The 24,913-nt window shown below is 59.7% G+C and overlaps 1 protein-coding gene across 1 annotated transcript in view; it reads left to right on the top strand.

Annotated features, from left to right (window-relative positions):
* The window catches only part of LOC128950358 (myosin-6-like), a 31,924-nt gene that overhangs the window by 3,260 nt on the left and 3,751 nt on the right, over positions 1-24,913 (top strand). Inside the window, exons 3-35 of the mRNA XM_054295243.1 lie at positions 1,079-1,235; positions 2,454-2,481; positions 2,606-2,714; positions 2,816-2,908; positions 4,770-4,833; positions 5,600-5,698; positions 5,810-5,913; positions 6,548-6,686; positions 6,768-7,036; positions 8,547-8,717; positions 8,861-9,170; positions 9,252-9,325; positions 9,452-9,539; positions 9,617-9,734; positions 9,815-9,938; positions 12,004-12,140; positions 12,243-12,369; positions 12,470-12,598; positions 12,696-12,938; positions 13,677-13,853; positions 13,953-14,098; positions 14,183-14,273; positions 15,041-15,430; positions 16,484-16,610; positions 16,717-16,835; positions 17,810-18,006; positions 18,806-18,989; positions 19,064-19,229; positions 19,309-19,433; positions 19,527-19,835; positions 21,731-21,934; positions 22,934-23,059; positions 24,138-24,413. Coding sequence (XP_054151218.1) covers positions 1,079-1,235; positions 2,454-2,481; positions 2,606-2,714; positions 2,816-2,908; positions 4,770-4,833; positions 5,600-5,698; positions 5,810-5,913; positions 6,548-6,686; positions 6,768-7,036; positions 8,547-8,717; positions 8,861-9,170; positions 9,252-9,325; positions 9,452-9,539; positions 9,617-9,734; positions 9,815-9,938; positions 12,004-12,140; positions 12,243-12,369; positions 12,470-12,598; positions 12,696-12,938; positions 13,677-13,853; positions 13,953-14,098; positions 14,183-14,273; positions 15,041-15,430; positions 16,484-16,610; positions 16,717-16,835; positions 17,810-18,006; positions 18,806-18,989; positions 19,064-19,229; positions 19,309-19,433; positions 19,527-19,835; positions 21,731-21,934; positions 22,934-23,059; positions 24,138-24,413 — 5,220 coding nt within the window. The remainder of the gene's footprint in view (positions 1-1,078; positions 1,236-2,453; positions 2,482-2,605; positions 2,715-2,815; positions 2,909-4,769; positions 4,834-5,599; positions 5,699-5,809; positions 5,914-6,547; positions 6,687-6,767; positions 7,037-8,546; positions 8,718-8,860; positions 9,171-9,251; positions 9,326-9,451; positions 9,540-9,616; positions 9,735-9,814; positions 9,939-12,003; positions 12,141-12,242; positions 12,370-12,469; positions 12,599-12,695; positions 12,939-13,676; positions 13,854-13,952; positions 14,099-14,182; positions 14,274-15,040; positions 15,431-16,483; positions 16,611-16,716; positions 16,836-17,809; positions 18,007-18,805; positions 18,990-19,063; positions 19,230-19,308; positions 19,434-19,526; positions 19,836-21,730; positions 21,935-22,933; positions 23,060-24,137; positions 24,414-24,913) is intronic.

Genomic DNA, 24,913 nt, shown 5'->3' with positions numbered 1-24,913 from the left:
GGGAGAACCCCAAAAATGACGGGGGGGAGGTGCAGGAGAGACCCTGCCCCAAAGCTCAGGGAACACCTGGAACCAGGGAGGGGCTTCTGGGGACACCTGGAACCAGGTGGGAGGTTCTGGGGACACCTGGAGCCATGGAGGGGCTTCTGGGGACACCTGGAGCAGGAGTGGGGTATCTTGGGGGGCTTCTGGGGGGCGCAGGGGGTGTCTGGGATGGATGGGACTTTTTGGGGGGTCTGTGGGGTACCTGGGATTTGGGGCGTTCACAGAAAAACCCACCTGGAAATTGGGGAGGCTTCTGAAGGGGGGGTCCATGGGGCACCTCAGACTTGGAGGACATTCTGGGGGGGGTTTGGGGCACCAGGAATATGGGGTGGGGGGGGGAGGCTTCTCCAGAGCCTTTTGGCCCACCCAGATCCCAAATATCCCACCCCCGGCTGTCCTGAACCTCCCCCAGACCCAAAATCTCCAATCCTTGGACCTCCAGCATCCCAGAACCCCCTCCAGATCCTGCAGTGTCTCATCCTTGACCCCACCCAGCCACCCTGAACCTCCCCCAGACCCAAAATCTCCAAACCCTGGACCCCCAGCACCCCTGAGTCCCGTCCAGACCCAAAATCTCCAAACCTTGGAACCCCAGCACCCCCAGCTCCAAAACATCCAAACCTTAGACCCCCAGGACCCCCAGACCCAAAATCTCCAATCCTTGGACCCCCTGAACCCCCCCAGAACCAAAGTCTCCAATTCTTGGACCCCCAGGACCCCCAGACCCAAAATCTCCAAACCTTGGACCCCCAGACCCAAAATCTCCAAACCTTGGACCCCCAGGACCCCCAGACCCAAAATCTCCAAACCTGGGACCCCCAGACCCAAAATCTCCAAACCTTGGACCCCCAGACCCAAAATCTCCGATCCTTGGACACCCAGGACCCCCAGACCCAAAATCTCCAAACCTGGGACCCCCAGACCCAAAATCTCCGATCCTTGGACACCCAGGACCCCCCAAACCCCCCACCCTCCATTCCCGCACCCCGGTCGGGGTCGGTGTCCCCCCCCGAGCCCCCGTTTGTCCCCCCAGACCTACTCGGGGCTGTTCTGCGTCACCGTGAACCCCTACAAGTGGCTCCCGGTCTATGACCCACAAGTGGTGGCCGCCTACCGGGGCAAGAAGCGCAACGAGGTCCCCCCGCACATCTTCTCCATCTCCGACAACGCCTACCAGTACATGCTGACAGGTGGGACCCCCGGAACGGGCCCGGGGACACCTGGGGACACCTGGGGACACATGGGGACACATGGGGACACCTGGGGACACATGGGGACACCCGGGCGCCAGGGCAGGTCCAAGGGTCCCCCTGGGTCCTCACGGTTTTGACATAGATCAGTTGGGAGGGTGGAGAGCCCCAAGATCTCCCTCACCTTGGTCCTACCTGGGAGGGTGGAGAACCCCAACATCTCCCTCATCTTGTCCCACTTGGGACCCCAAGATCTCCCTCACCTTGGTCCCACCTGGGAGGGTGGGGAACCCCAACATCTCCTACATCTTGGTCCCACCTGGGAAGGTGGGGATCTCCAAGATCTCCCTCAGCTTGGTTCCACCTCACCTTGGTCCTACCTGAGAGGGTGGAGAACCCCAACATCTCCCTCATCTTGTCCCACTTGGGACCTCAAGACCTCCTTCAACTTGGTCCCACCTGGGAGGGTGGAGAACCCCAGCATCTCCTACATCTTGGTTCCACCTCACCTTGGTCCCACCTGGGAGGGTGGAGAAGCCCAAGATCTCCCTCTCCTGGGAGGGTGGAGAACCCCAACATCTCCTTCACCTTGGTCACACCTGGGACCCCAACATCTCCCTCACCTGGGACGGTGGGGAACCCCAACATCTCCCTCATCTTGGTCCCACCTCACCTTGGTCCCACCTGAGAGGGTGGAGAGCCCCAAGACTCCCGGTATCTTCACAGTCTGGTCACCCCTGACCTGGGACTGACCCGGCTGTGGGGAGACCCCCAAGACCCCCAATGGCTCCCCCCGGTTTTGACCCATCCCACCTGGAAGGGTGGAGAACCCCAAACACCAGACCCTCAACATCTCCCAAACTTTGTCTCACCTGACCTTCTCCTCACCTCGGGGGGGGGTTGGAGAACCCTCAGCATCTCCTCAGCCTCATCCCATCTGACCTGCTCCTCACCTGAGGGGGTTGGGAAACCCCAAACACCTCCTGAACTTTGTCCCACCTGACCTGCTGCTCACCTTGGATGGTTGGAGAACCCCAAACCCCAAACACCTCCTGAACTTTGTCCCACTTGACCTGCTGCTCACCTGAGGGGTTTGGAGAACCCCAAACCCCAAACTTCTCCTGAACTTTATCCCACCTGACCTTCTCCTCACCTGGAGGAGAGCCTGAAGACCCCCCAGACCCCTCCTCACCCCCCGACCCCTCTCTCTTCCCACAGACCGCGAGAACCAATCCATCCTCATCACGTGAGTCCCCAACCCCGACACCACCCCACAGGTGTGGGGTGACCCTGGGTGACCCCAGGTGACCCCTCGGTGACCCCCTGGTGACCCCCTGGTGACCTCCTGGTGACCCCCTTGCCCCCCCCAGCGGCGAATCGGGGGCGGGGAAGACGGTGAACACCAAACGCGTCATCCAGTACTTCGCCAGCATCGCCGCCATCGGCGACCGCAAGAAGGAGGCGGCCAATAGCAGCAAGGTAAAAAAAAAGGGCGGGGCCCGGCCACGCCTCCCCCGCGGTGTCACCGCCCCCTGGCCGTGTCCCCGCCCACCCGCGGTGTCACCCCCTGCCCGCCCCAGGGCACCCTGGAGGATCAAATCATCCAGGCCAACCCCGCGCTCGAGGCCTTCGGCAACGCCAAGACCGTGCGCAACGACAACTCCTCGCGATTCGTGAGTGGGGCGGGGCCGGGGGGCGGGGCCGGGGAGGTGGGGTGGGGTCTGTGGGGCGGGGCCCGGGGGAGGAGTCAATAGGGCTTTGGGTGGGGCAGCACCTGTGGGGTGAGGTGTCTGTGGGGCACATCAATGGGGTGGGGTCTATGGGGTGGGGCTGGTGTATGTGGGGCACATCAATGGGGCAGAGTCCATAGGTGGGTTCTGTGAGGTGGAGATTGGCTGTTGGGGTCTATGGGGTGGGGCCTGGGGGAGGAGTCTACGGGTCCTTGGGGTGGAGTCTGTGGGGTGAGGTCTATGGGGTTGAGGCTGGTGTCTGTGGGGCACATCAAGGGGGCGGAGTCTATGGGGTGGGCTCTGTGAGGTGGAGATTGGCTGTTGGGGTCTATGGGGCGGGGCCTGTGTCTGTGGGGCACATCAGTGGGGCAGAGTCCACGGGTGGGCTCTGTGGGGAGGAGGCTGTAGCTTGGCATCTATGGGGCAGAGCCCATTGGAATCTGTGGGGTGGGGCAGGGCTGGTGGGATGGGGTCTATGGGGTGGGGTGTACAGGTGAGGGGCTGTGGGGTAGGGTCTATAGGGCTGGGTCTATGGGGCAGAGTCTGTAGGGCGGGGGCTGGGTCTGTGGTGTGGGCTGTACAGGTTAGGGGCTGTGGGGCAGGGTCTATGGGACTGGGGCTGGGTCTGTGGGGTGGGGTGGACAGGTTAGGGTCTGTGGGGCAGTGTCTATAGGGCTGGGTCTATGGGGTGGGGTGGCCAGGTTAGGGTCTGTGGGGCAGTGTCTATAGGGCTGGGTCTGTGGGGTGGGCTGTACAGGTTAGGGGCTGTGGGGCAGGGTCTATGGGACTGGGGCTGGGTCTATGGGGTGGGGTGGATAGGTTAGGGTCTGTGGGGCAGTGTCTATAGGGCTGGGTCTGTGGGGTGGGGTGGATAGGTTAGGGTCTGTGGGGCAGGGTCTATAGGGCTGGGTCAGTGGGGTGGGGTGGATAGGTTAGGGTCTGTGGGGCAGGGTCTATGGGGCAGGGTCTATAGGGTTGGTCTGGGTCTATAGGGTGGCCAGGTTAGGGTCTGTGGGGCAGGGTCTATAGGGCTGGGTCTGTGGGGTGGGGTCTGAAGATCACAGGGGTAAAAGGGGACAGGGCCTATGGGGCAGCTCCTATGGGGCAGGGTCTATGGGGCAGGGTCTTTGTGTGGGGCCTGTGGGGCAGGACCCATGAGGAAGGGTCTGTGGGGCAGGGTCTATGGGGCAGGGTCTCTGGGGCGGCCTCTATAGGGCAGGGTCTATGGGGTGGCCTCTATGGGGCAGGGTTTTTGGGGTGGCCTCTATGGGGCTGGGTCTTTGTGTGGGGCCTGTGGGGCAGGACCCATGAGGAAGGGTCTATGAGGTGGCTCTATAGGGCAGGGTCTATGGGGTGGCCTCTGTGGGGCAGGGTCTATGGGGCAGGGTCTATGGGGCAGGGTCTCTGGGGTGGCCTCTGTGGGGCAGGGTCTATGGGGTGGCCCCTATGGGGCAGGGTCTATGGGGCAGGGTCTATGGGGTGGCCTCTGTGGGGCAGGGTCTCTGGGGTGGCCCCTATGGGGCAGGGTCTATGGGGCAGGGTCTATGGGGTGGCCTCTGTGGGGCAGGGTCTCTGGGGTGGCCCCTATGGGGCAGGGTCTATGGGGCAGGGTCTATGGGGTGGCCTCTGTGGGGCAGGGTCTCTGGGGTGGCCCCTATGGGGCAGGGTCTATGGGGCAGGGTCTATGGGGTGGCCTCTGTGGGGCAGGGTCTCTGGGGTGGCCCCTATGGGGCAGGGTCTATGGGGCAGGGTCTATGGGGTGGCCTCTGTGGGGCAGGACCCACGGCCCCCCCCTCCCTTCCAGGGGAAGTTCATCCGGATCCACTTCGGGGCCACCGGGAAGTTGGCGTCGGCCGACATCGAGACCTGTGAGTGGCCAGGGGTGGTGGGAACGGGGCTTGGCCGATGTCCGGCCGCTGTCCGTGCGTCCGGAGCCCTCCTCGTCCCTCTGTCCGCTTCCTCAGGCTCCCATCTCCTCGTGTCTCCATCCGTCCCTCCATCCATCCATCCATCCATCCATCCATCCATCCGCCATCCATCCATCCATCCATCCATCATCCATCCATCCATCCATCCATCCGCCATCCATCCATCCATCCCTCCATCCATCCATCATCCATCCATCCATCCATCCATCCGCCATCCATCCATCCATCCATCCATCATCCATCCATCCATCCATCCATCCGCCATCCATCCATCCATCCATCCATCATCCATCCATCCATCCATCCATCCGCCATCCATCCATCCATCCCTCCATCCATCCATCATCCATCCCTCCATCCATCCATCATCCATCCCTTCATCCATCCATCCGTCATCCATCCATCCATCCATCCACATGTCCATCCATCCATCCCTCTCCATGGTTGGTAGATCCAATGAGCTGGTGTCCTGTCCTCTTGTCCATCATTCTATCCATCTCCTTCTCCCACTAGCCATCTGACCTTCCACCTCCTCATCTTTCCATCTCCTCACGTCTCCATCCAACTTTTCATTTATCCACCCATCTCTTCACCCATCCACATGTCCATGCCTCCACCCATCTCTCCATGTCTCCGTTCCTCTCCTCGCCCCACCATTGCCATCCATCCCTCTCCTCACCCACCTTCTCCCCACCCACCCTCCCAGACCTCCTGGAGAAGTCCCGCGTCATCTTCCAGCTGAAGGCCGAGCGCAACTACCACATCTTCTACCAGATCCTCTCCAACAAGAAGCCGGAGCTTCTGGGTGAGCTGGGCCACCACCGTGGCCGTGGGGCTTCTCCTTCCCCCCTTGTCCTGCATTTGGGGTGGTTTGAGGAGATCGGGGGTGCTCAGAGGCGTCTCCGTCCCGCCCCAGAGATGCTGCTGGTCACCTCCAACCCCTACGACTACGGCTACGTGTCCCAGGGCGAGGTGACCGTGGCCTCCATCGACGACGCCGAGGAGCTGTTGGCAACCGACGTGAGCGGGGAGGGGCGGAGGGAGGGATGGCTCCATGGATGGATGGACGGATGGATGGATGGAGATATGGAGAGATGTGTGGGTGAGTGCATGGATGGATGGATGGAGGTATGGAAAGATGAGTCCATGGATGGAGGGATGGATGGATGGATGATGGATGATGGATGGATGGATGGATGATGGATGGATGATGGATGGATGGATGGATGGATGGATGGGTGGATGGATGGATGGATGCATGGATGGATGGATGATGGATGGATGAGTCCATGGTTGGATGGATGAAGTTCTGAAATAGATGGATGGATCCAGGATAAATGAATCCTGAGCTGGACAAATGAACCCATGGACGAATGAATGAATGAATGAATGAATGAATGAATGAATGAATGAATCCATGGACAAGTCCTTCAAGTGGACAGACTCATGGCTGGACGTGTCCCCATTGGCCAGCTGGGCCAACGAGTGGGGAGGACAGTGGGAGGTACCCTCAGGTGGTGACCATCACAGGTGGTGACCATCACAGATGGTGACCATCACAGATGGTGACCATCACAGGTGGTGACCATCACAGGTGGTGACCACCAGCCATGCCCTCACCTGGCCCCTCCCTCACCTCCTCCACCCCTCCCAGAGCGCCTTTGACGTCCTGGGCTTCACGGCCGAGGAGAAGGCCGGCGTCTACAAGCTGACGGGGGCCATCATGCACTTCGGCAACATGAAGTTCAAGCAGAAGCAGCGGGAGGAGCAGGCGGAGCCGGACGGCACCGAAGGCGGGTCGGGGCGAGGGGGTGACAGGTGAGGGAAGGGTCACCAGGTGAGGTGGCACTGACCGGGCATCTCCTGCTCCGCAGATGCCGACAAGTCCGCCTACCTGATGGGGCTGAACTCGGCCGACCTGCTCAAGGGCTTGTGCCACCCGCGCGTCAAGGTGGGCAACGAGTACGTCACCAAGGGGCAGAGCGTCCAGCAGGTCTACTACTCCATCGGGGCCCTGGCCAAGGCCGTCTACGAGAAGATGTTCAACTGGATGGTGGTGAGGATCAACAACTCGCTGGACACCAAGCAGCCGCGGCAGTACTTCATCGGCGTCTTGGACATCGCCGGCTTCGAGATCTTTGATGTGAGGCTCGAGGAGAGGCGGTGGTGCTGGGTCATGCCAGGGTGGCATTGAGCCAGATGGGTGGTGAGGGGATCTCCTTCAGCTTCATGGGGACCTTGGGTGGGAATTGGGTCTTTGTGTTGATGTCATTGAGTGTTGGGTTGACCTCACTGATCCCAGTGACTCCTGTAGGTGTTGAGTTGACCCTCTTGACCCCACTGGGTGTTGTTTTGAACCCTTTGGGTCTCAGGTTGACCTTGTTGATCTCATTGGACGTTCTGCTGACCCCACTGGGTGTTGAGTTGACCCCATGGATCCCATTCAATGTTGTCAGTGGTGCTGGGCCTTGCAGGGCTGGTATTGAGCCAGATGGGTGTTGAGGGCATCTCCTTCAGCTTCATGGTGGCCTTGGGTGGGGATTGGGTCCTTGTGTTGACGTCATTGAGTGTTGTGTTGACCTCACAGATCCCAGTGACTCCTGTAGGTGTTGAGTTGACCAGTTGACCCTCTTGACCCCACCGGGTGTTGTTTTCAGCCCTTTGGGTCTCAGGCTGAGCCCATTGATCTCATTGGATGTTCTGCTGACCCTATTGGATGTTGAGTTGTCCCCATTGACCCCCGCTGGGCATCACTGTTGATTGTGTTGGATGTTGAGTTGACCCCATGGATCGCATTCAGTGTTGTCTTCACCCCACTGGGTGTCAGATTGACCCTGTCCACCCCCATTGGGTGTTCAGTTGACCCTGTTGAGCCTTGAGCTGGCCCTGTTGAGTTGACCCCATGGACTCAGTTGGCTCCGTTGGGTGTTGAGTCGACCCCATTGACCCAATTGGCCCTGTTGGGTGTTGAGATGACCCCTTTGACTTCATTGGCCCTGTTGGGTGTTGAGTTGACCTCATGGACTCAGCCTCGTTGGGTGTTGAGTTGGCCCCATTGGGTGTTGAGTTGACCCCATGGACTCAGTTGGCCCCATTGGGTGTTGAGTTGACCCCATGGACTCAGTTGGCCCCATTGGGTGTTGAGTTGGCCCCACTGGGTGTTGAGTTGACCCCATGGACTCAGTTGACCCCATTGGGTGTTGAGTTGACCCCATTGGGTGTTGAGTTGGCCCCGTTGGGTGTTGAGTTGGCCCCATGGACTCAGTTGGCTCCGTTGGGTGTTGAGTTGACCCCGTGGACTCAGTTGGCCCTGTTGGGTGTTGAGTTGACCCCATGGACCCAGTTGACCCCATTGGGTGTTGAGTTGACCCCACTGGGTGTTGAGTTGGCCCCATTGACTCAGTTGGCCCCGTTGGGTGTTGAGTTGACCCCATTGGGTGTTGAGTTGGCCCCATTGGGTGTTGAGTTGGCCCCATTGACTCAGTTGGCCCCGTTGGGTGTTGAGTTGGCCCCATTGGGTGTTGAGTTGGCCCCATTGGGTGTTGAGTTGGCCCCATGGACTCAGTTGGTCCCATTGGGTGTTGAGTTGACTCCACTGGGTGTTGAGTTGACCCCATGGACTCCTTCACCTGTTTCCGCCTCTCCTCCCCCAGTTCAACAGCTTCGAGCAGCTCTGCATCAACTTCACCAACGAGAAGCTGCAGCAGTTCTTCAACCACCACATGTTCGTGCTGGAGCAGGAGGAGTACAAGAAGGAGGGCATCGAGTGGGAGTTCATCGACTTCGGCATGGACCTGCAGGCCTGCATCGACCTCATCGAGAAGGTGCCACCACCCCCAGGACCTCCAGGGCCTCCAGGGGCTGAGGGAGGAGGGTCCATCCAGCTGGAGCCCCTCAGGTGCCCCAGGAGCGGCTTTTGGGTTGTCCCTGGCGTCCTTCCCGACCAACAAGCTCTGCTTGTCCACAGCCCATGGGGATCATGTCCATCCTGGAGGAGGAGTGCATGTTCCCCAAGGCCTCGGACATGACCTTCAAGTCCAAACTCTACGACAACCACCTGGGCAAGTCGGCCAACTTCGGGAAGCCGCGGAACGTCAAGGGCAAGTCCGAGGCGCACTTCTCGCTCACCCACTACGCCGGCACCGTGGACTACAACATCCTGGGCTGGCTGGAGAAGAACAAGGACCCCCTCAACGAGACCGTGGTGGGGCTCTACCAGAAATCCGCCCTCAAGCTCTTGGCCCACCTCTTCTCCAACTACGCCGGGGCAGACTCCGGTGGGTGGTGGAAGGGTGAAGAAGACAGCTCCCAACGGAGTTGTCCTTGTTCCCACCTCATCCCAGCGCTCTCCTCCGCAGGCGGTGACGGCGGGAAGGGGAAAGGAGCCAAGAAGAAAGGTTCCTCCTTCCAGACGGTCTCAGCCCTGCACCGGGTGAGGAACCCGCTCTGGATCTGCTGCGGGGCAGGGGGAGAACAACCCCTGGTGCAGAGGGTGGTCCCACCACTCCCCAGCCCCTCCCCTGCTCTGCCATTGGTCACCCTCCCCTCTCCTCCCCAGGAGAACCTCAACAAGCTGATGGCCAACCTCAAGACCACCCACCCCCACTTCGTCCGCTGCCTCGTCCCGAACGAGCGGAAGGAGCCGGGTGAGCCGAGGGTGGGGATTGGAGGTTGGGGCGTGGGCGTGGCCCGTGGTTGACCCCTCACCTGTGTCCCCCTCCAGGTGTGATGGACAACGCCCTGGTCATGCACCAGCTCCGCTGCAACGGGGTCCTGGAGGGAATCCGCATCTGCCGCAAGGGCTTCCCCAACCGCATCCTCTACGGGGACTTCCGGCAGCGGTGGGGACAGAGAGGGTTTGGGTGGGGGGGACAACCCCAGCGGGGCCGAGCTCGGGGGTCACGTCCTCTGCGGCCCCCAGGTACCGCATCCTGAACCCCGCAGCCATCCCCGAGGGGCAGTTCATCGACAGCCGCAAGGGCGCCGAGAAGCTCCTGGGCTCCATCGACATCGACCACAACCAGTACAAGTTTGGGCACACCAAGGTGAGGTCTCGTGGTCCCCGTTCCCTGTGGTGCCACCATCCTTCATGTGTTGTGAACCTCGTGGTCCCCACGATCCCCGTGTCCGTCTGTCCATCCATGTAAACACCACCCCATAATTCCACCCACCACATCCAGTTTGATCCCACTGGTGATATCTCCTGGTCCCACCACCCCAGGTGAACTTGGACCTCGTGGTCCCATGATCCTCTGTCCATTTGTCCATCAACATGTCCATCTGTCCATCTAACCAGACACCACCCCATCCTTCCGCCCACCACAACCAGTGGTTTGATCCCACTGGGTGAGATCTCATGGTCTCCGTTCCCTGTGGTCCCACCATCCCTCAGGTGTAGTGGACTCCATGTTCCCACCATTCATGTGTCCATCTGTTCCTCCCTATGTCCATCTGTTCCTTCTGGCCCCCTACCCCATCCTTCCACCCACCACAACTAGTTTGGTCCCACTGGGTGAGATCTCATGGTCCCATCATCCAAGGTGAACATGTACCTCGTGGTGCCGTGATCACCGTGTCCATCTGTCCACCAACATGTCCATCTGTCCTAGACACCACCCCATAATTTCACCCACCACAACCAGTTTGATTCCACTGGGTGAGATCTCGTGGTCCCCGTTCCTTGTGGTCCCACCATTCAAGGTGAACATGGACCTCATGGTGCCGTGATCCCCATGTCCATCCGTCGATCGACATGTCCGTCTACCCAAACACCACCCCATTCTTCCACCCACCACAACCCTTTTGGACACACCATGAGAAGATCCCACGGTCTCTTTTCCCTGTGGTCCCACCATCCCTCAGGTGTAGTGGACCCCATGGTCCCACCATTCACGTGTCCATCTGTTCCTCCCTATGTCCATCTGTTCCTTCTGGCCCCCTACCCCATCCTTCCACCCACCACAACCAGTTTGATCCTACTGGGTGAGATCTCGTGGTCCCTTTTTCCTGTGGTCCCACCATCCAAGGTGGACATGGACCTCGTGGTCCTGTGATCACCGTGTCCATCTGCCCATCTACCCAGACACCATCTACCCCATCCTTTCACCCACCACAACCAGTTTGATCCCTCTGGGTCAGATCGCATGGTCTCTGTTCCAAGTGGTCTCAACATCCAAGATGGACATGGACCTCATGGTCCTGTGATCACCGTGTCCATCTGTCCATCTAATTAGACTCCACCCCATCCTTCAACCCACCACAACCCCTTTGGACACACCATGGGGACATTCCATGGTCTCTGTTCCCTGTGGTCCCACCATCCAAGGTGGACATGGACCTCATGGTCCCATGATCCCTGTGTCCATCTGTCCATCAACATCTACATCTGTCCATCTACCCTTCCACCCACTGCAACCCCTTTGCACACACTGTGTGATCTTGTTGTCTCTGTTCCTTGTGGTCCCACCATGCAAAGTGAACATGGACCTTGTGGTCCCATGATCCCCGTGTCCATCTGTCCATTACCATCTACATTTGTTCGTCTCTCCTTCCACCCATTCCAACCCCTTTGGACACACTGTAGAGACATCCTGTGGTCTCTGTTCCCTGTGGTCCCACCATCCAAGGTGGACATGGACCTCATGGTCCTGTGATCACCATGTCCATCTGTCCATCTACCCAGACTCCACCCCATCCTTCCACCCACCACAACCAGTTTGGACACACTGCGGGGAGTTCCTGTCATCTCTGTTCCCTGTGGTGCCACCATCCCAGGTGGACATGGACCTCATGGTCCCATGATCCCTGTGTCCATCTGTCCATCTAATTAGACTCCACCCTTCTACTCACCACAACCCCTTTGGACACATTGTGGGGACACCCCGTGGTCTCTGTTCCCTCTGTTCCCACCATCCGAGGTGGACACAGACCTCATGGTCCTGTGATCACCATGTCCATCTGTCCATCTACCCAGACTCCACCCCATCCTTCAACCCACCTCAACCCCTTTGGACACATTGTGGGGACATCCCGTGGTCTGTGTTCCCTCTGTTCCCACCACCCGAGGTGGACACGGACCTCATGGTCCCACCACCTCCTCCCTCCCCTCAGGTGTTCTTCAAGGCAGGGCTCCTGGGCCAGCTGGAGGAGATGCGCGACGAGCGCCTGTCCCGCATCATCACCCGCATCCAGGCGCGGGCGCGGGGGCAGCTCATGCGCATCGAGTTCAAGAAGATCGTGGAGCGCCGGTGAGACGGGGGCGGGCCTTCTGCTCACCTGGTCACCTGGCTGGGCACGTGGTGGCACCTGCGTCCTTCTCCTCCTCCTCCTCCTCCTCCTCCTCCTCGCAGGGACGCGCTGCTGGTGATCCAGTGGAACCTCCGGGCCTTCATGGGGGTGAAGAACTGGCCGTGGATGAAGCTCTACTTCAAGATCAAGCCCTTGCTGAAGAGCGCGGAGACGGAGAAGGAGATGCAGGTGGGAGGGGTGGGCAGGGCAGCGTGGGACCATCCCCACCAGGGTGGTCTGAGGGGTGTTGGATGAGGGTCTTTGACCTTCTCGGGGTCTCCTGGAGCAGAACATGAAGGAGGAGTACGGGCGGCTGAAGGACGCCCTGGAGAAGTCGGAGTCGCGGCGGAAGGAGCTGGAGGAGAAGATGGTCTCCATGCTGCAGGAGAAGAACGACCTCCAGCTCCAAGTGCAGGCTGTGAGTCGGATCAGCCCAAAACCACATCACAGCTGTGACCACCACCCCCACCAGACCCTGGGGCAACCCTGCTTCACTTGCTGTCCCCCCAAAACAGGAGCAGGACAACCTGAACGACGCCGAGGAGCGCTGTGACCAGCTGATCAAGAACAAGATCCAGCTGGAGGCCAAGGTGAAGGAGCTGACGGAGCGGCTGGAGGACGAGGAGGAGATGAACGCCGAGCTGACGGCCAAGAAGAGGAAGCTGGAGGACGAATGCTCGGAGCTCAAGAAGGACATTGATGACCTGGAGCTGACCCTGGCCAAGGTGGAGAAGGAGAAACACGCGACTGAGAACAAGGTGAGGATGGGGAGAGGCCTTGGCCTTGAGGTGAGGGGACTTCAATCTGCTCAGCCTTGTTGGGTTGAGGTGAGGAGACTCCAGGCTGGTTGGGTTGGGTTGAGTTGGTGCGACATAAGACTGGTTGGGTTGGGTTGGGTTGTGTTGAGTTGGGTTGGGTTGAGTTGAGTTGGGTTGGTGAGACATAAAACTGGTTGGGTTGGGTTGGGCTGGGTTGAGATGATCAAGGATGGTTGGGTTGGGTTGGTGAGACATAAAACTGGTTGGGTTGGGTTGGTGAGATGTAAAACTGGTTGGGTTGGGTTGGGTTGGGTTGGTGAGACGTAAAACTGGTTGGGTTGGGTTGGGTTGGTGAGATGTAAAACTGGTTGGGTTGGGTTGGGTTGGCGAGATGTAAAACTGGTTGGGTTGGGTTGGTGAGATGTAAAACTGGTTAGGTTGGGTTGGGTTGGTTTGGGTTTGGAATGGATTGAGATGATCAAGGATAGCTGAGATGGGTTGAGAAGACATGAGGTATTGAGGACACCCAAGGCTGGGTGGGATCTGTTAGCTTGGGTTAAGGAGACCCAAGGCAGGTTGGGAAGATCCAATGTTGGTTGGGTTGGGCTCATTGAGAAGACCCAAAGTCCTTTGAGTTCTCCTCCATTGAAACAACGTCTTTGGATGAGGTGAACATCAACCTCCCCCAGCTCTGCCCCACCCTGGCGCTGAGCTGGATGCCGGACACTTCTCCCGCAGGTCAAGAACCTGACGGAGGAGATGGCGGGGCTGGACGAGACCATTGCCAAACTTGCCAAGGAGAAGAAGGCTCTGCAGGAGTCCCACCAGCAGACGCTGGACGACCTGCAGGCCGAGGAAGACAAGGTCAACACCTTGACTAAGGGCAAAGTCAAGCTGGAGCAGCAAGTGGACGACGTGAGTGTGGCTGGTCCCACCCCAGGCCCTGCTGAGGAACTTGTGGGGCAAAGATGAGCAGAACTTGAGGTTCCTCCCCGTTTCTGTGTTCCTGCACAGCTCGAAGGCTCCCTGGAGCAGGAGAAGAAGATCCGGATGGACCTGGAACGGGCCAAGAGGAAGCTGGAAGGTGACCTGAAGCTGACCCAGGAGAACATCATGGATCTGGAGAATGACAAGCAGCAGCTGGAGGAGAAGCTCAAGAAGTGAGGCTGGATGGATCTCCCTGCCATGTGAGGTCCAGTTGGGGGTCACGAGTGAGACCTCACTGGCCACCACTTCTTCCACAGGAAGGAGTTTGAGATCCACCAGCAGAACAGCAGGATCGAGGACGAGCAGGCACTGGCTCTGCAGCTCCAGAAGAAGCTGAAGGAGCTACAGGTAAGGTGGGAAGACCGATCTGTGTCTGGTTGGGCTGGACTGGAGCATCCCCAGCTGGTTTGGTTGGGTTGAAGAGCAACCTGATGGTTGAGTTGGAGAGTCTCAAGGTGGTTGGGCTGAGTGGAAGAGGCTCCACTTAACTGGGTCAGTTTTGGTGGGGTTGAAGAGTCTCCAACTGGTTGGGCGAGGTTGAGTCTCCAACTGGTTGGGTTGACCTGAATGGTGTCCAGCTGCTTGGGTTGGGTTGAGTTGAGTTGGATTCAAGCGTCCCAAAGCTGCTTGAGTTGGGTTGAGTGGAGGGGCTGGGGGTTCACCCAAGTTGCTTTGAAGAACCTTCAGCTGACTGGGCTGGAGATTCTCCAGCTGGCTGAGTTGAGTTGAGTGTCCACCTTGCTGGGTTGAGTTGCTTTGAAGAACTTTCAGGTGGTTGAGTTGGGTTGAGTTGCTTTGAAGAACTTTCAGCTGATTGGGCTGGAGATTCTCCAGCTGGTTGAGTTGTGTTGAGTGTCCACCTTGTTGGGTTGAGTTGGGTTTTGTTGAAGAACCTTCAGCTGGTTGGGCTGGAGAGTCTCCAGCTGGTTGAGTTGGGTTGAGCGTCCACCTTGTTGGGTTGATTTGCTTTGAAGAACTTTCAGCTAGTTGGGTTGAGTGTCCACCTTGTTGGGTTGATTTGCTTTGAAGAACCTTCAGCTGGTTGGAGAATCTCCAACCGGTTGAGTTGGGTTGAGTGTCCACCTCGTTGGGCTGAGCACCCTCTTGGCGCGCAGGCGCGGATCGAGGAGCTGGAGGAGGAGCTGGAGGCCGAGCGGACGGGCCGGGCCAAGGTGGAGAAGCAGCGCTCGGAGCTGTCGCGGGAGCTGGAGGAGCTCAGCGAGCGGCTGGAGGAGGCCGGCGGCGCCACCTCGGCGCAGCTGGAGCTCAACAAGAAGCGAGAGGCCGAGTTCCAGAAGCTGCGGCGGGACCTGGAGGAGGCCACGCTGCAGCACGAGGCCACGGCGGCCGCGCTGAGGAAGAAGCACGCCGACAGCGTGGCCGAGCTGGGCGAGCAGCTGGACAACCTCCAGCGCGTCAAGCAGAAGCTGGAGAAGGAGAAGAGCGAGCTCAAGCTGGAGCTGGATGACCTCAGCGCCAACGTGGAGCAGCTGATCAAGTCTAAGGTAGGAGGAGGTTGAGATGGACAGCAGGGAATCGTGGGATGGTTCGTGTGGGACAGGACCAATGGGATCATCCAGTCCATCAACCCTTGGGGAGCGACACCTTCCACTAGACCAGGCTGGGTTGGGTTAAGTTGGGCTGGAGAATCTTCAACTGGTTGAGTTGGGTTGAGTGTCCACCTTGTTGGGTTGAGTTGCATTGAAGAACCTTCAGCTGGTTGGGCTGAAGAGTCTCCAATTGGTTGAGTTGGGTTGAGTTTCTTTGAAGAACCTTCATCTTTTTGAGCTGGAGAGTCTCCAACTGGTTGAGTTGGGTTGAGTGTCCACCTTGTTGGGTTGGGTTGGGTTGTGTTGAAGAGCCTTCAACTGGTTGAGTTGGGTTGAGTGCCCACCATGTTGGGTTGAGTTGCTTTGAAGAACTTCCAACAGGTTGAGCTGAAGAGTCTCCAACTGGTTGAGTTGAGCATCCATCTTGTTGGGTTGAATTGTGTTGAAGAACTTCCAACTGGTTGAGCTGGAGAGTCTCCAACTGGTTGAGTTGGGTGGAGTGTCCACCTCATTGGGTTGAGTTGCTTTGAAGAACCTTCAGCTGGTTGGGCTGGAGAGTCTCCAGCTGGTTGAGTTGGGTTGAGTGTCCACCTTGTTGGGTTGGATTGTGTTGTGTTGAAGAACCTTCAACTGGTTGAGTTAGGTTGAGCATCGACCTTGTTGGGTTGAGTTGTGTTGAAGAACCTTCTGCTGGTTGGGCTGAAGAGTCTCCAACTGCTTGAGTTGGGTTGAGCGTCCACCTCGTTGGATTGAGTTGCTTTGAAGGACCGTCAGATCTTTGAGCTGGAGAGTCTCCACGTGGCTGAGTTGACCTGAGTTGGGTTGAAATGAAGACTCTCCATGTGGTTGGGTTGGGTTGAGTGCAGGGTTGGGTGGATCCCACCCAGGGTTCCACCAGACCAGGTGGCTCCAAGCCCTGTCCAGCCTGACTTGGACACCTCCAGCCATGGGGCATGTCCACCCCACCATAGCCTCCATCCCCACCCCTCCTGTGGCCCCTCCCTGCAGGTGGCCATGGAGAAGATGTCGCGATCCATGGAGGACCAGGCTGCCGAGCACTTGGCGAAGCTGGAGGAGACCCAACACGTCCTCAACGACGCCAACACCCAACGGGCCAAGCTGCAGACGGAGAACGGTGGGAGCTGACCCTGGGTGGTCCCACCCCTGTCCCACACCTGCACCTCCATCCCCCACCCCACCTGACCCCCACCCCACACCTGAAGCCCCTCCCACCCTTCCAGGTGAGCTGTCGCGGCAGCTGGAGGAGAAGGAGGCGCTGGTGTCCCAGCTGACCCGCGGCAAGGTGTCCTACACCCAGCAGCTGGAGGACCTGCGGAGGCAGCTGGAGGAGGAGATGAAGGTGGGGTCTGGGGGGGGGTGAGAAGACCTGGGGGGGGTCCAGGTGGGTCACAGGTGTCCTTCACCCTTGCGGTTGCTGGTTCAGTCTGGTGGGGTTAGGTGGGTCCATCTGCAGTGGTTCCATCTAAGGTGGGGTCTGTCTACAGGGGGTTCTGCTGTAGAAGGTCCAGGGAGGGTTGGGTTGGTCTATGGAAGGTCCAAATAAGGTTGGCTTGGTCTGCAGAAGGTCTGGTTGTGTTGGGGTGATGAAGACCAGCTCTTGCTGAGCTGGAGACACTCAGAAGTTCAAGATAACCTGGATCAAATGGTGCCACCTTCTCCTGAAGGTGTAGGGAAGGTTGGGTTGATCTGGAAGAGCTTGGGTTGTTCTATGGAAGATCCAAATAGGGTTGGGTTGGTCTGGAGAAGGTTGGTTTGGTCTATGGAAGGTCTGGTTGGGTTGGGGTGATGAAGACCAGCTCCTGCTGAGCTGGAGACCCCAAGAAGCTCAAGCTGACCTGGATCCAACAGTCCCACCTTCTTCTGAAGGTGTAAGAAAGGCTGGGTTGATCTGGAAGAGCTTGGGTTGGGCTATGGAAGGTCCAAGGATGATTGGGTTGGTCTGGAGAAGGTTGGCTTGGTCTGCAGAAGGTCTGGTTGGGTTGAGGTGATGAAGACCAGTTCTTGACGAGTTGGAGACCCCAAGGAGTTCATGCTGACCTGGATCCAAGTGTCCCACCTTCTCCTGAAGGTGTAGGGAAGGCTGGGTTGATCTGGGAGAGCTTGGGTTGGTCTATTGAAGGTCCAAGGATGATTGGGTTGGTCTGGAGAGGGGTTGGGTCGATGTGGAAGGTCCAGATAAGGTTGGGTTGGTCTGGAGAAGCTTGGCTTGGTCTGCAGAAGGTCTGGTTGGGTTGTGGTGATGAAGACCAGCTTTTGCTGAGCCAGAGGACTCCAGGTGACCTGGACCCGATGGTGCCACCTTCTCCTCGCCAGGCCAAGAACGCGCTGGCGCACGCGCTGCAGTCGGCCCGGCACGACGGGGACCTGCTGCGGGAGCAGTACGAGGAGGAGACCGAGGCCAAGGCCGAGCTCCAGCGCGCGCTCTCCAAGGCCAACTCCGAGGTGGCCCAGTGGAGGACCAAGTATGAGACGGACGCCATCCAACGCACCGAGGAGCTGGAGGAGGCCAAGTGAGTCATCGTGGGTGGAGCTTCTGTGGGGTCAGGGGTGGAGATCAGCCTTGGGAGAATGTTCTGGAGAAGGTTTTGGAGGCGTCATGGCCCCATGGATGGAACTCCTGTGGGGTCAGGGGTGGAGATCACCCTTGGGAGAATGTTCTGGAGAAAGTTTTGGAGGAGCCATGTCCTCATGGGTGGAGCTTCTGCGGGGTCAGAAGGTGGAGATCACCCTTGGGAGAATTTCTGGAGAAAGGTTTTGGAGAAATCTAAGTGAGTCATTGCCCCATGGGTGGAGCTTCTGTGGGGTCAGGAGTGGAGACCATCCACTGGAGAAGGTTCTGGAGGAGGAGAAGTGAGTCTTGTCTCACAGATGGAGATTCCGTGGGGTTGGGGAGGTGGAAACCATGGAAAAAGTTCTGGAGAAGGTTTTAGAGGTTGAATCACCTTCCCATGAATGTAGCTTCTGTGGGGTCAGGGTTGGAGATCACCCTTAGAAGAATGTTCTGGAGAAGGTTTGGAGGAGCCATTGCCCCGTAGGTGGAGCTTCTGTGGGGTCAGGGGTGGAGAAAACCCTTGGGAGAATGTTCTGGAGACGGTTTGGAGGAGTCATCACCCCATGGGTGGAGCTCCTGTGGGGTCAGGAGGTGGAGACCACCTGCTGGAGAATGTCCTGAAGAAGGTCCTGGTGGAGGTAGAGTGACCTGGAGATGGTAGAGGACATGCAGAGAAGAACCTCGGCCGGTGGCCGGGTGGGAGAAGCTTCGAGCGGCCCCACCTGGCCCTCGGGTGACCCAGGTGGTCCCCGGGGCAGGAAGAAGCTGGCGCAGCGGCTGCAGGAGGCCGAGGAGGCCGTGGAGGCCGTCAACGCCAAATGCTCCTCTCTGGAGAAGACCAAGCACCGGCTGCAGAACGAGATCGAGGACCTGATGGCCGACGTGGAGCGGTCGAACGCGGCCGCCGCCGCCCTGGACAAGAAGCAGAGGAACTTCGACAAGGTGGGGCGGGTGGGGCAGGGCGGGGCGGCCGGGTGGCGCCAGGTGGCCGCGGGGTGACGCCTGGCCGTCCCCAGGTGTTGGCCGAGTGGAAGCAGAAGTTCGAGGAGTCTCAGACGGAGCTGGAGGCGTCCCAGAAGGAGGCCAGGGCCCTCAGCACCGACCTCTTCAAGCTGAGGAACATCTACGAGGAGTCCCTGGAGCACCTGGAGACCTTCAAGAGGGAGAACAAGAACCTCCAAGGTGACGCCGCGGGTCCCTCCGCCCACCCGGGCGCTCCCCGCACGTTCCCGCGGGGTCTGACGGGGTCTCGCCCGGGCAGAGGAGATCTCGGACCTCACGGAGCAGCTCGGCGCCGGCAACAAATCCATCCACGAGCTGGAGAAGGTCCGCAAGCAGCTGGACGCCGAGAAGCTGGAGCTCCAAGCCGCTCTGGAAGAGGCTGAGGTGGGTCGAGCCCCGTCCCGCCCCGTCGCTACTTTCTCCTGGCGGGACGCCCGCGCTCCGTGGTCCTCAAGGTCCTCTGTGTGTCCTCCCCAGGCCTCCCTGGAGCACGAGGAGGGGAAGATCCTGAGGGCGCAGCTGGAGTTCAACCAGGTGAAGGCGGAGTACGAGCGGAAGCTGGGCGAGAAGGAGGAGGAGATGGAGCAGGCGAAGCGCAACCACCTGCGCGTGGTGGAGTCGCTGCAGACCTCGCTGGACGCCGAGACCCGCAGCCGCAACGAGGCCCTCAGGCTGAAGAAGAAGATGGAGGGCGACCTCAACGAGATGGAGATCCAGCTCAGCCACGCCAACCGCGGCGCCAACGAGGCGCAGAAGCAGGTCAAGGCTCTGCAGGGCTGCCTGAAGGTACCTGTCCATGTGGTGTGGAGGGGTTGGAGATACCTGAAGGTCCCTGTCCATGTGGTGTGGAGGGGTTGGAGGTGCCTGAAGGTTCCATGGGGACATGGAGGTCTATGAGGTGCCTGAAGGTACCTGTCCATGTAGTGTGGAGGGGTTGGAGGTGCCTGAATGTTCCTGTCCATGTGGTGTGGAGGGGTTGGAGATACCTGAAGGTACCTGTCCATGTGGTGTGGAGGGGTTGGAGATACATGAAGGTACCTGTCCATGTGGTGTGGAGGGGTTGGAGGTGCCTGAAGGTTCCATGGGGACATGGAGGTCTATGAGGTGCCTGAAGGTTCCTGTCCATGTGGTGGGAAGGTGCAGGAGGTACCTGAAGGTACCTGTCCATGTGGTGTGGAGGTGCAGGAGGTGCCTGAAGGTCCCTGTCCATGTGGCGTGGAGGTGCAGGAGGTACCTGAAGGTTCCTGTCCATGTGGTTTGGAGGGGTTGGAGATACCTGAAGGTACCTGTCCATGTGGTGTGGAGGGGTTGGAGATACATGAAGGTACCTGTCCATGTGGTGTGGAGGGGTTGGAGGTGCCTGAAGGTCCCACAGGGAGATGGAGGTGTAGGAGGTACCTGAAGGTCCCTCAGGGACATGGAGGAGCAGGAGATACCTGGAGATCCCACTGGGACATGGAGGAGCAGGAGATACCTGGAGATCCCACTGGGACATGGAGGAGCAGGAGATACCTGGAGATCCCACTGGGACATGGAGGTGCAGGAGGTACCTGGAGGTTCCACAGGGACATGGAGGAGTAGGAGGTAGCCAAAAGTTCCTTTCTGTGGGGACATTGAGGTCCTGAAGGTCCCATGGGGACATGAAGGTGCAGGAGGTACCTGAAGGTCCCATGAAGACATGGAGGTGCAGGAGGTACCTGAAGATCCCTGTCCATGGAGACCTTGGGGTGTTGGAGGCCCCACTGCCTAACAAGGGTGGTTTGATGGACCCACCACCCCATGGCCGGGTGGACCCACCACCCCTTCCCACCACCCCATGGTCAGGTGGACCCACCACCCCATGTCTGGGTGGACCCACCACCCCTTCCCACCACCCCATGGTCAGGTGGACCCACCACCCCATGTCTGGGTGGACCCACCACCCCTTCCCACCACCCCATGGTCAGGTGGACCCACCACCCCTTCCCACCACCCCATGGTCAGGTGGACCCACCACCCCATGTCTGGGTGGACCCACCACCCCTTCCCACCACCCCATGGTCAGGTGGACCCACCACCCCTTCTCACCACCCCATGGTCAGGTGGACCCACCACCCCTTCCCACCACACCATGGATGGGTGAACCCACCACCCCTTCCCACCCCATGGCCAGGTGGACCCACCACCACCCCATGGCTGAGAGGACCTACCACCCCACGTCTAGGTGGACCCACCACCCCTTCTCACCACCCCATGTCCAGGTGGACCCACCACCCCATGTCCAGGTGGACCCACCACCCCTTCCCACCACCCCATGTCCAGGTGGATCTACCACCCCTTCCCACCCCATGGCCAGGTGGACCCACCACCCCATGGCCAGATGGACCCATCAGCCCTTCCCACCACCCCATGACCAGGTGGACCCACCACGCCATGTCCGGGTGGACCCACCACCCCTTCCCACCACCCCATGGCTGGATGAACCCACCACCCCATGTCCGGGTGGACCCACCACCCCATGGCTGGATGGACCCACCACCCCATGTCCGGGTGGACCCACCACCCCATGGCTGGATGAACCCACCACCCCATGGCTGGATGGACCCACCACCCCATGGCTGGATGGACTCACCACCCCATGGCTGGATGGACTCACCACGCCACGTCCAGGTGGACCCACCAGGCCTTCCCACCACCCCCAGGACACGCAGCTGCAGCTGGATGACGCGGCGAGGGTCGGGGAGGACCTGAAGGAGAACGTGGCCATGGTGGAGCGCAGGAACGCCCTGCTGCAGTCCGAGCTGGAGGAGCTCCGGGCCGTGGTGGAGCAGACCGAGAGGGCCCGGAAATTGGCCGAGCAGGAGCTGATCGAGGCCAGCGAGAGGGTCCAGCTCCTCCACTCGCAGGTGAGACCTCACCGCCCACCAGGAGAGGGGCCACCTCCATCCAGGGGTGCTCCAGCCCAGGAGAAACAGCTCCGGTGGCTTGGCTGGGGAGATCGAGGTGGCTCAGGGTGGTGCAGACCCAACATCTCCTCCTTCTCCTCAAGGGTTGGTCTGGAGGAGGTTGGGTGGGTCTAAAGAAGGTCCAAGGAGGGTTGAGTTGGTCCATGGAAGGTCTGGTGGAAAAACACCAACTCTTGCTGAGCTGGAGACCCCCAAGGTGTCTCCAGGTGACCTGGACCAAACAGTGCCACCTTCTCCTGAAGGTCTCAGGAGGGTTAGGTTGGTCTGGAGAAGATCTGGTTGAGAAAGACCAACCCTTGCTGAGCTGGAGACCCCCAAGGTGGCTCCAGCTTACCTGGACAGTGCCATGTTCTCCTGAAGGTCTGGAAGGTTTGGGTTGGTCTGGAAGAGGTTGGGTTGGTCTAAAGAAGGTCCAAGGAGGGTTGGGTTGGGTTGTTCTGAAGAAGATCTGGTGGAGAGAGATCAACTCTTGCTGAGCTAGACACCCCCAAGATGGCTCCAGTTGACCTGGACCCAACAGTGCCACCTTCTCCTGAAGGTCTGAGAAAGGTTGGGTTGGTCTGGAGGAGGTTGGGTTGGTCTAAAGAAGGTCCAAGGAGGGTTGGGTTGGTCCATAGAAGGTGGAGAAAGACCAACTGTCACTGAGCTGAAGACCCCTAAGATGGCTCCAGGTGACCCAGACCCAACAGTGCCATCTTCTCCTGAAGGTCTCAGGAGGGTTGGGTTGGTCTGGAGGAGGTTGGGTTGATCCATGGAAGATCCAAGGAACGTTTGGTTGGTCTGCAGAACGGTGGTGTCCATTTCTCTGCGGTGTCACCAAGATCTCCAGAAGATCTTTCACCCTGTGGAGATACAGGGGGGTCTCCAAGACCTGTGGGGACTGAGGGGTGGGACAGCAGCCCCTGGGCCACCTCCTGAGGTTCCTCTTGTCCTCCCCAGAACACCAGTCTCATCAACCAGAAGAAGAAGATGGAGGGGGACATCTCCCAGCTGCAGACAGAGGTGGAGGAGGCCGTCCAGGAGTGCCGGAACGCCGAGGAGAAGGCCAAGAAGGCCATCACCGATGTGAGCGTCGCTGTGGGACCATCACTGGGGTCACCACAGGGGCCATTGCCAGGGTCACCACTGGGGCCACCACTGGGGCCACCACTGCCACCAAGGCCATCAGTGGGGCCATCACCGGGGCCATCACCGGGGTCATCAGTGAGGCCACCACCAGGGCCATCATTGGGACCACCACTGGGGCCACCACTGGGGCCATCACTGGGGACACCAACAGGGTCATCACAGGGGCCACCACCGGGGCTATCACCAGGGCCATCACCAGGGCCATCACCAAGGCCACCACTGGGGTCACCACCGGGGCCATGACCAGGGTCATTAGTGAGGCCATCACCATGGTCACCACCGAGGTCACCACCAGGGCCACCGGGGCCATCACTGGGGCCATGACCAGGGTCAACAGTGAGGCCACCACCGGAGCCACCACTGAGGCCACCACCAGGGCCATCACTGGGGACACCAACAGGGTCATCACTGGGGCCACCACCGGGGCCAACACTATGGTCATCACCAGGTTCATCACTGGCTCCATCACTGGCTCCATCACTGGGACCTCTACCAGGGCCACCACTGGGGTCATCACTGGGGCCATGACCAGGGCCACCGCTGGGACCGTCACTGGGGCCACACCAGGGTCACCACCAGGACCATCACTGGGGCCACCACCAGGGCCATCACTGAGGCCACCACCGGGGCCATCAATGGGGCCATCAATGGTGCCACCACCACGGGCACCACTGAGGCCATCACTGGGGCCACCACCGTGGCCATCACCAGGGTCACAACCGGGGCCATTACTGGGGCCGTGACTGGTGTCATCACCAGGGCCACCACCAGGGCCACCACCAGGGTCATCACTGGGGCCATCACTGGGGACACCACCAGGGCCATCTTTGGGGCCATCACCAGGGCCATCACTGGGGCCATCACCAGGGTCATCAGTGGGGTCATCAACAGGGTCATCACCGAGGTCATTAATGGGGCCACCACCGGGACCATCACTGGGGCCACCGCCGGGGCCACCACCGGGGCCACCACATAGAACATGCCGTGGACCCCCTGCTTGTCCCCCCGCGGGCAGGCGGCCATGATGGCGGAGGAGCTGAAGAAGGAGCAGGACACGAGCGCGCACCTGGAGCGCATGAAGAAGAACATGGAGCAGACCATCAAGGACCTGCAGCTGCGGCTGGACGAGGCCGAGCAGATGGCCCTCAAGGGCGGCAAGAAGCAGCTGCAGAAGCTGGAGGGGCGCGTGAGGGAGCTGGAGAACGAGCTGGAGGCCGAGCAGAAGCGCAACGCCGAGAGCGTCAAGGGGCTGCGCAAGTCCGAGCGGCGCGTCAAGGAGCTCAGCTACCAGGTGAGACCATGGAGATACCAGGTGAGACCATGGGGGTGGGTCAAGGAGCTCAGCTACCAGGTGAGACCATGGAGATACCAGGTGAGACCATGGGGGTGAGACCATGGGAATGGGTCAAGGAGCTCAGCTACCAGGTGAGACCATGAAGGTGAGACTCAGCTACCAGGTGAGACCATGGGGGTGAGACCATGGGGGTGGGTCAAGGAGCTCAGGTATCAGGTGAGACCATGGGGGTGAGACCATGGGGGTGGGTCAAGGATCTCAGGTACCAGGTGAGACCATGGAGATACCAGGTGAGACCATGGGGGTGGGCCAAGGAGCTCAGCTACCAGGTGAGACCATGGAGATACCAGGTGAGACCATGGGGGTGAGACCATGGGGGTGGGTCAAGGAGCTCAGCTACCAGGTGAGACCATGAAGGTGAGACTCAGGTACCAGGTGAGACCACGGGGGTGGGTCAAGGAGCTCAGCTACCAGGTGAGACCATGGAGGTGAGACCA

This window comes from Melozone crissalis, unplaced genomic scaffold (genome assembly GCF_028551555.1).
Source record: "Melozone crissalis strain CALT ecotype California unplaced genomic scaffold, PUWL_Pcris_2 ptg000549l_1, whole genome shotgun sequence".
Classification (NCBI taxonomy): domain Eukaryota; kingdom Metazoa; phylum Chordata; class Aves; order Passeriformes; family Passerellidae; genus Melozone; species Melozone crissalis.
This window is presented reverse-complemented; position numbering and strand designations above follow the sequence as displayed.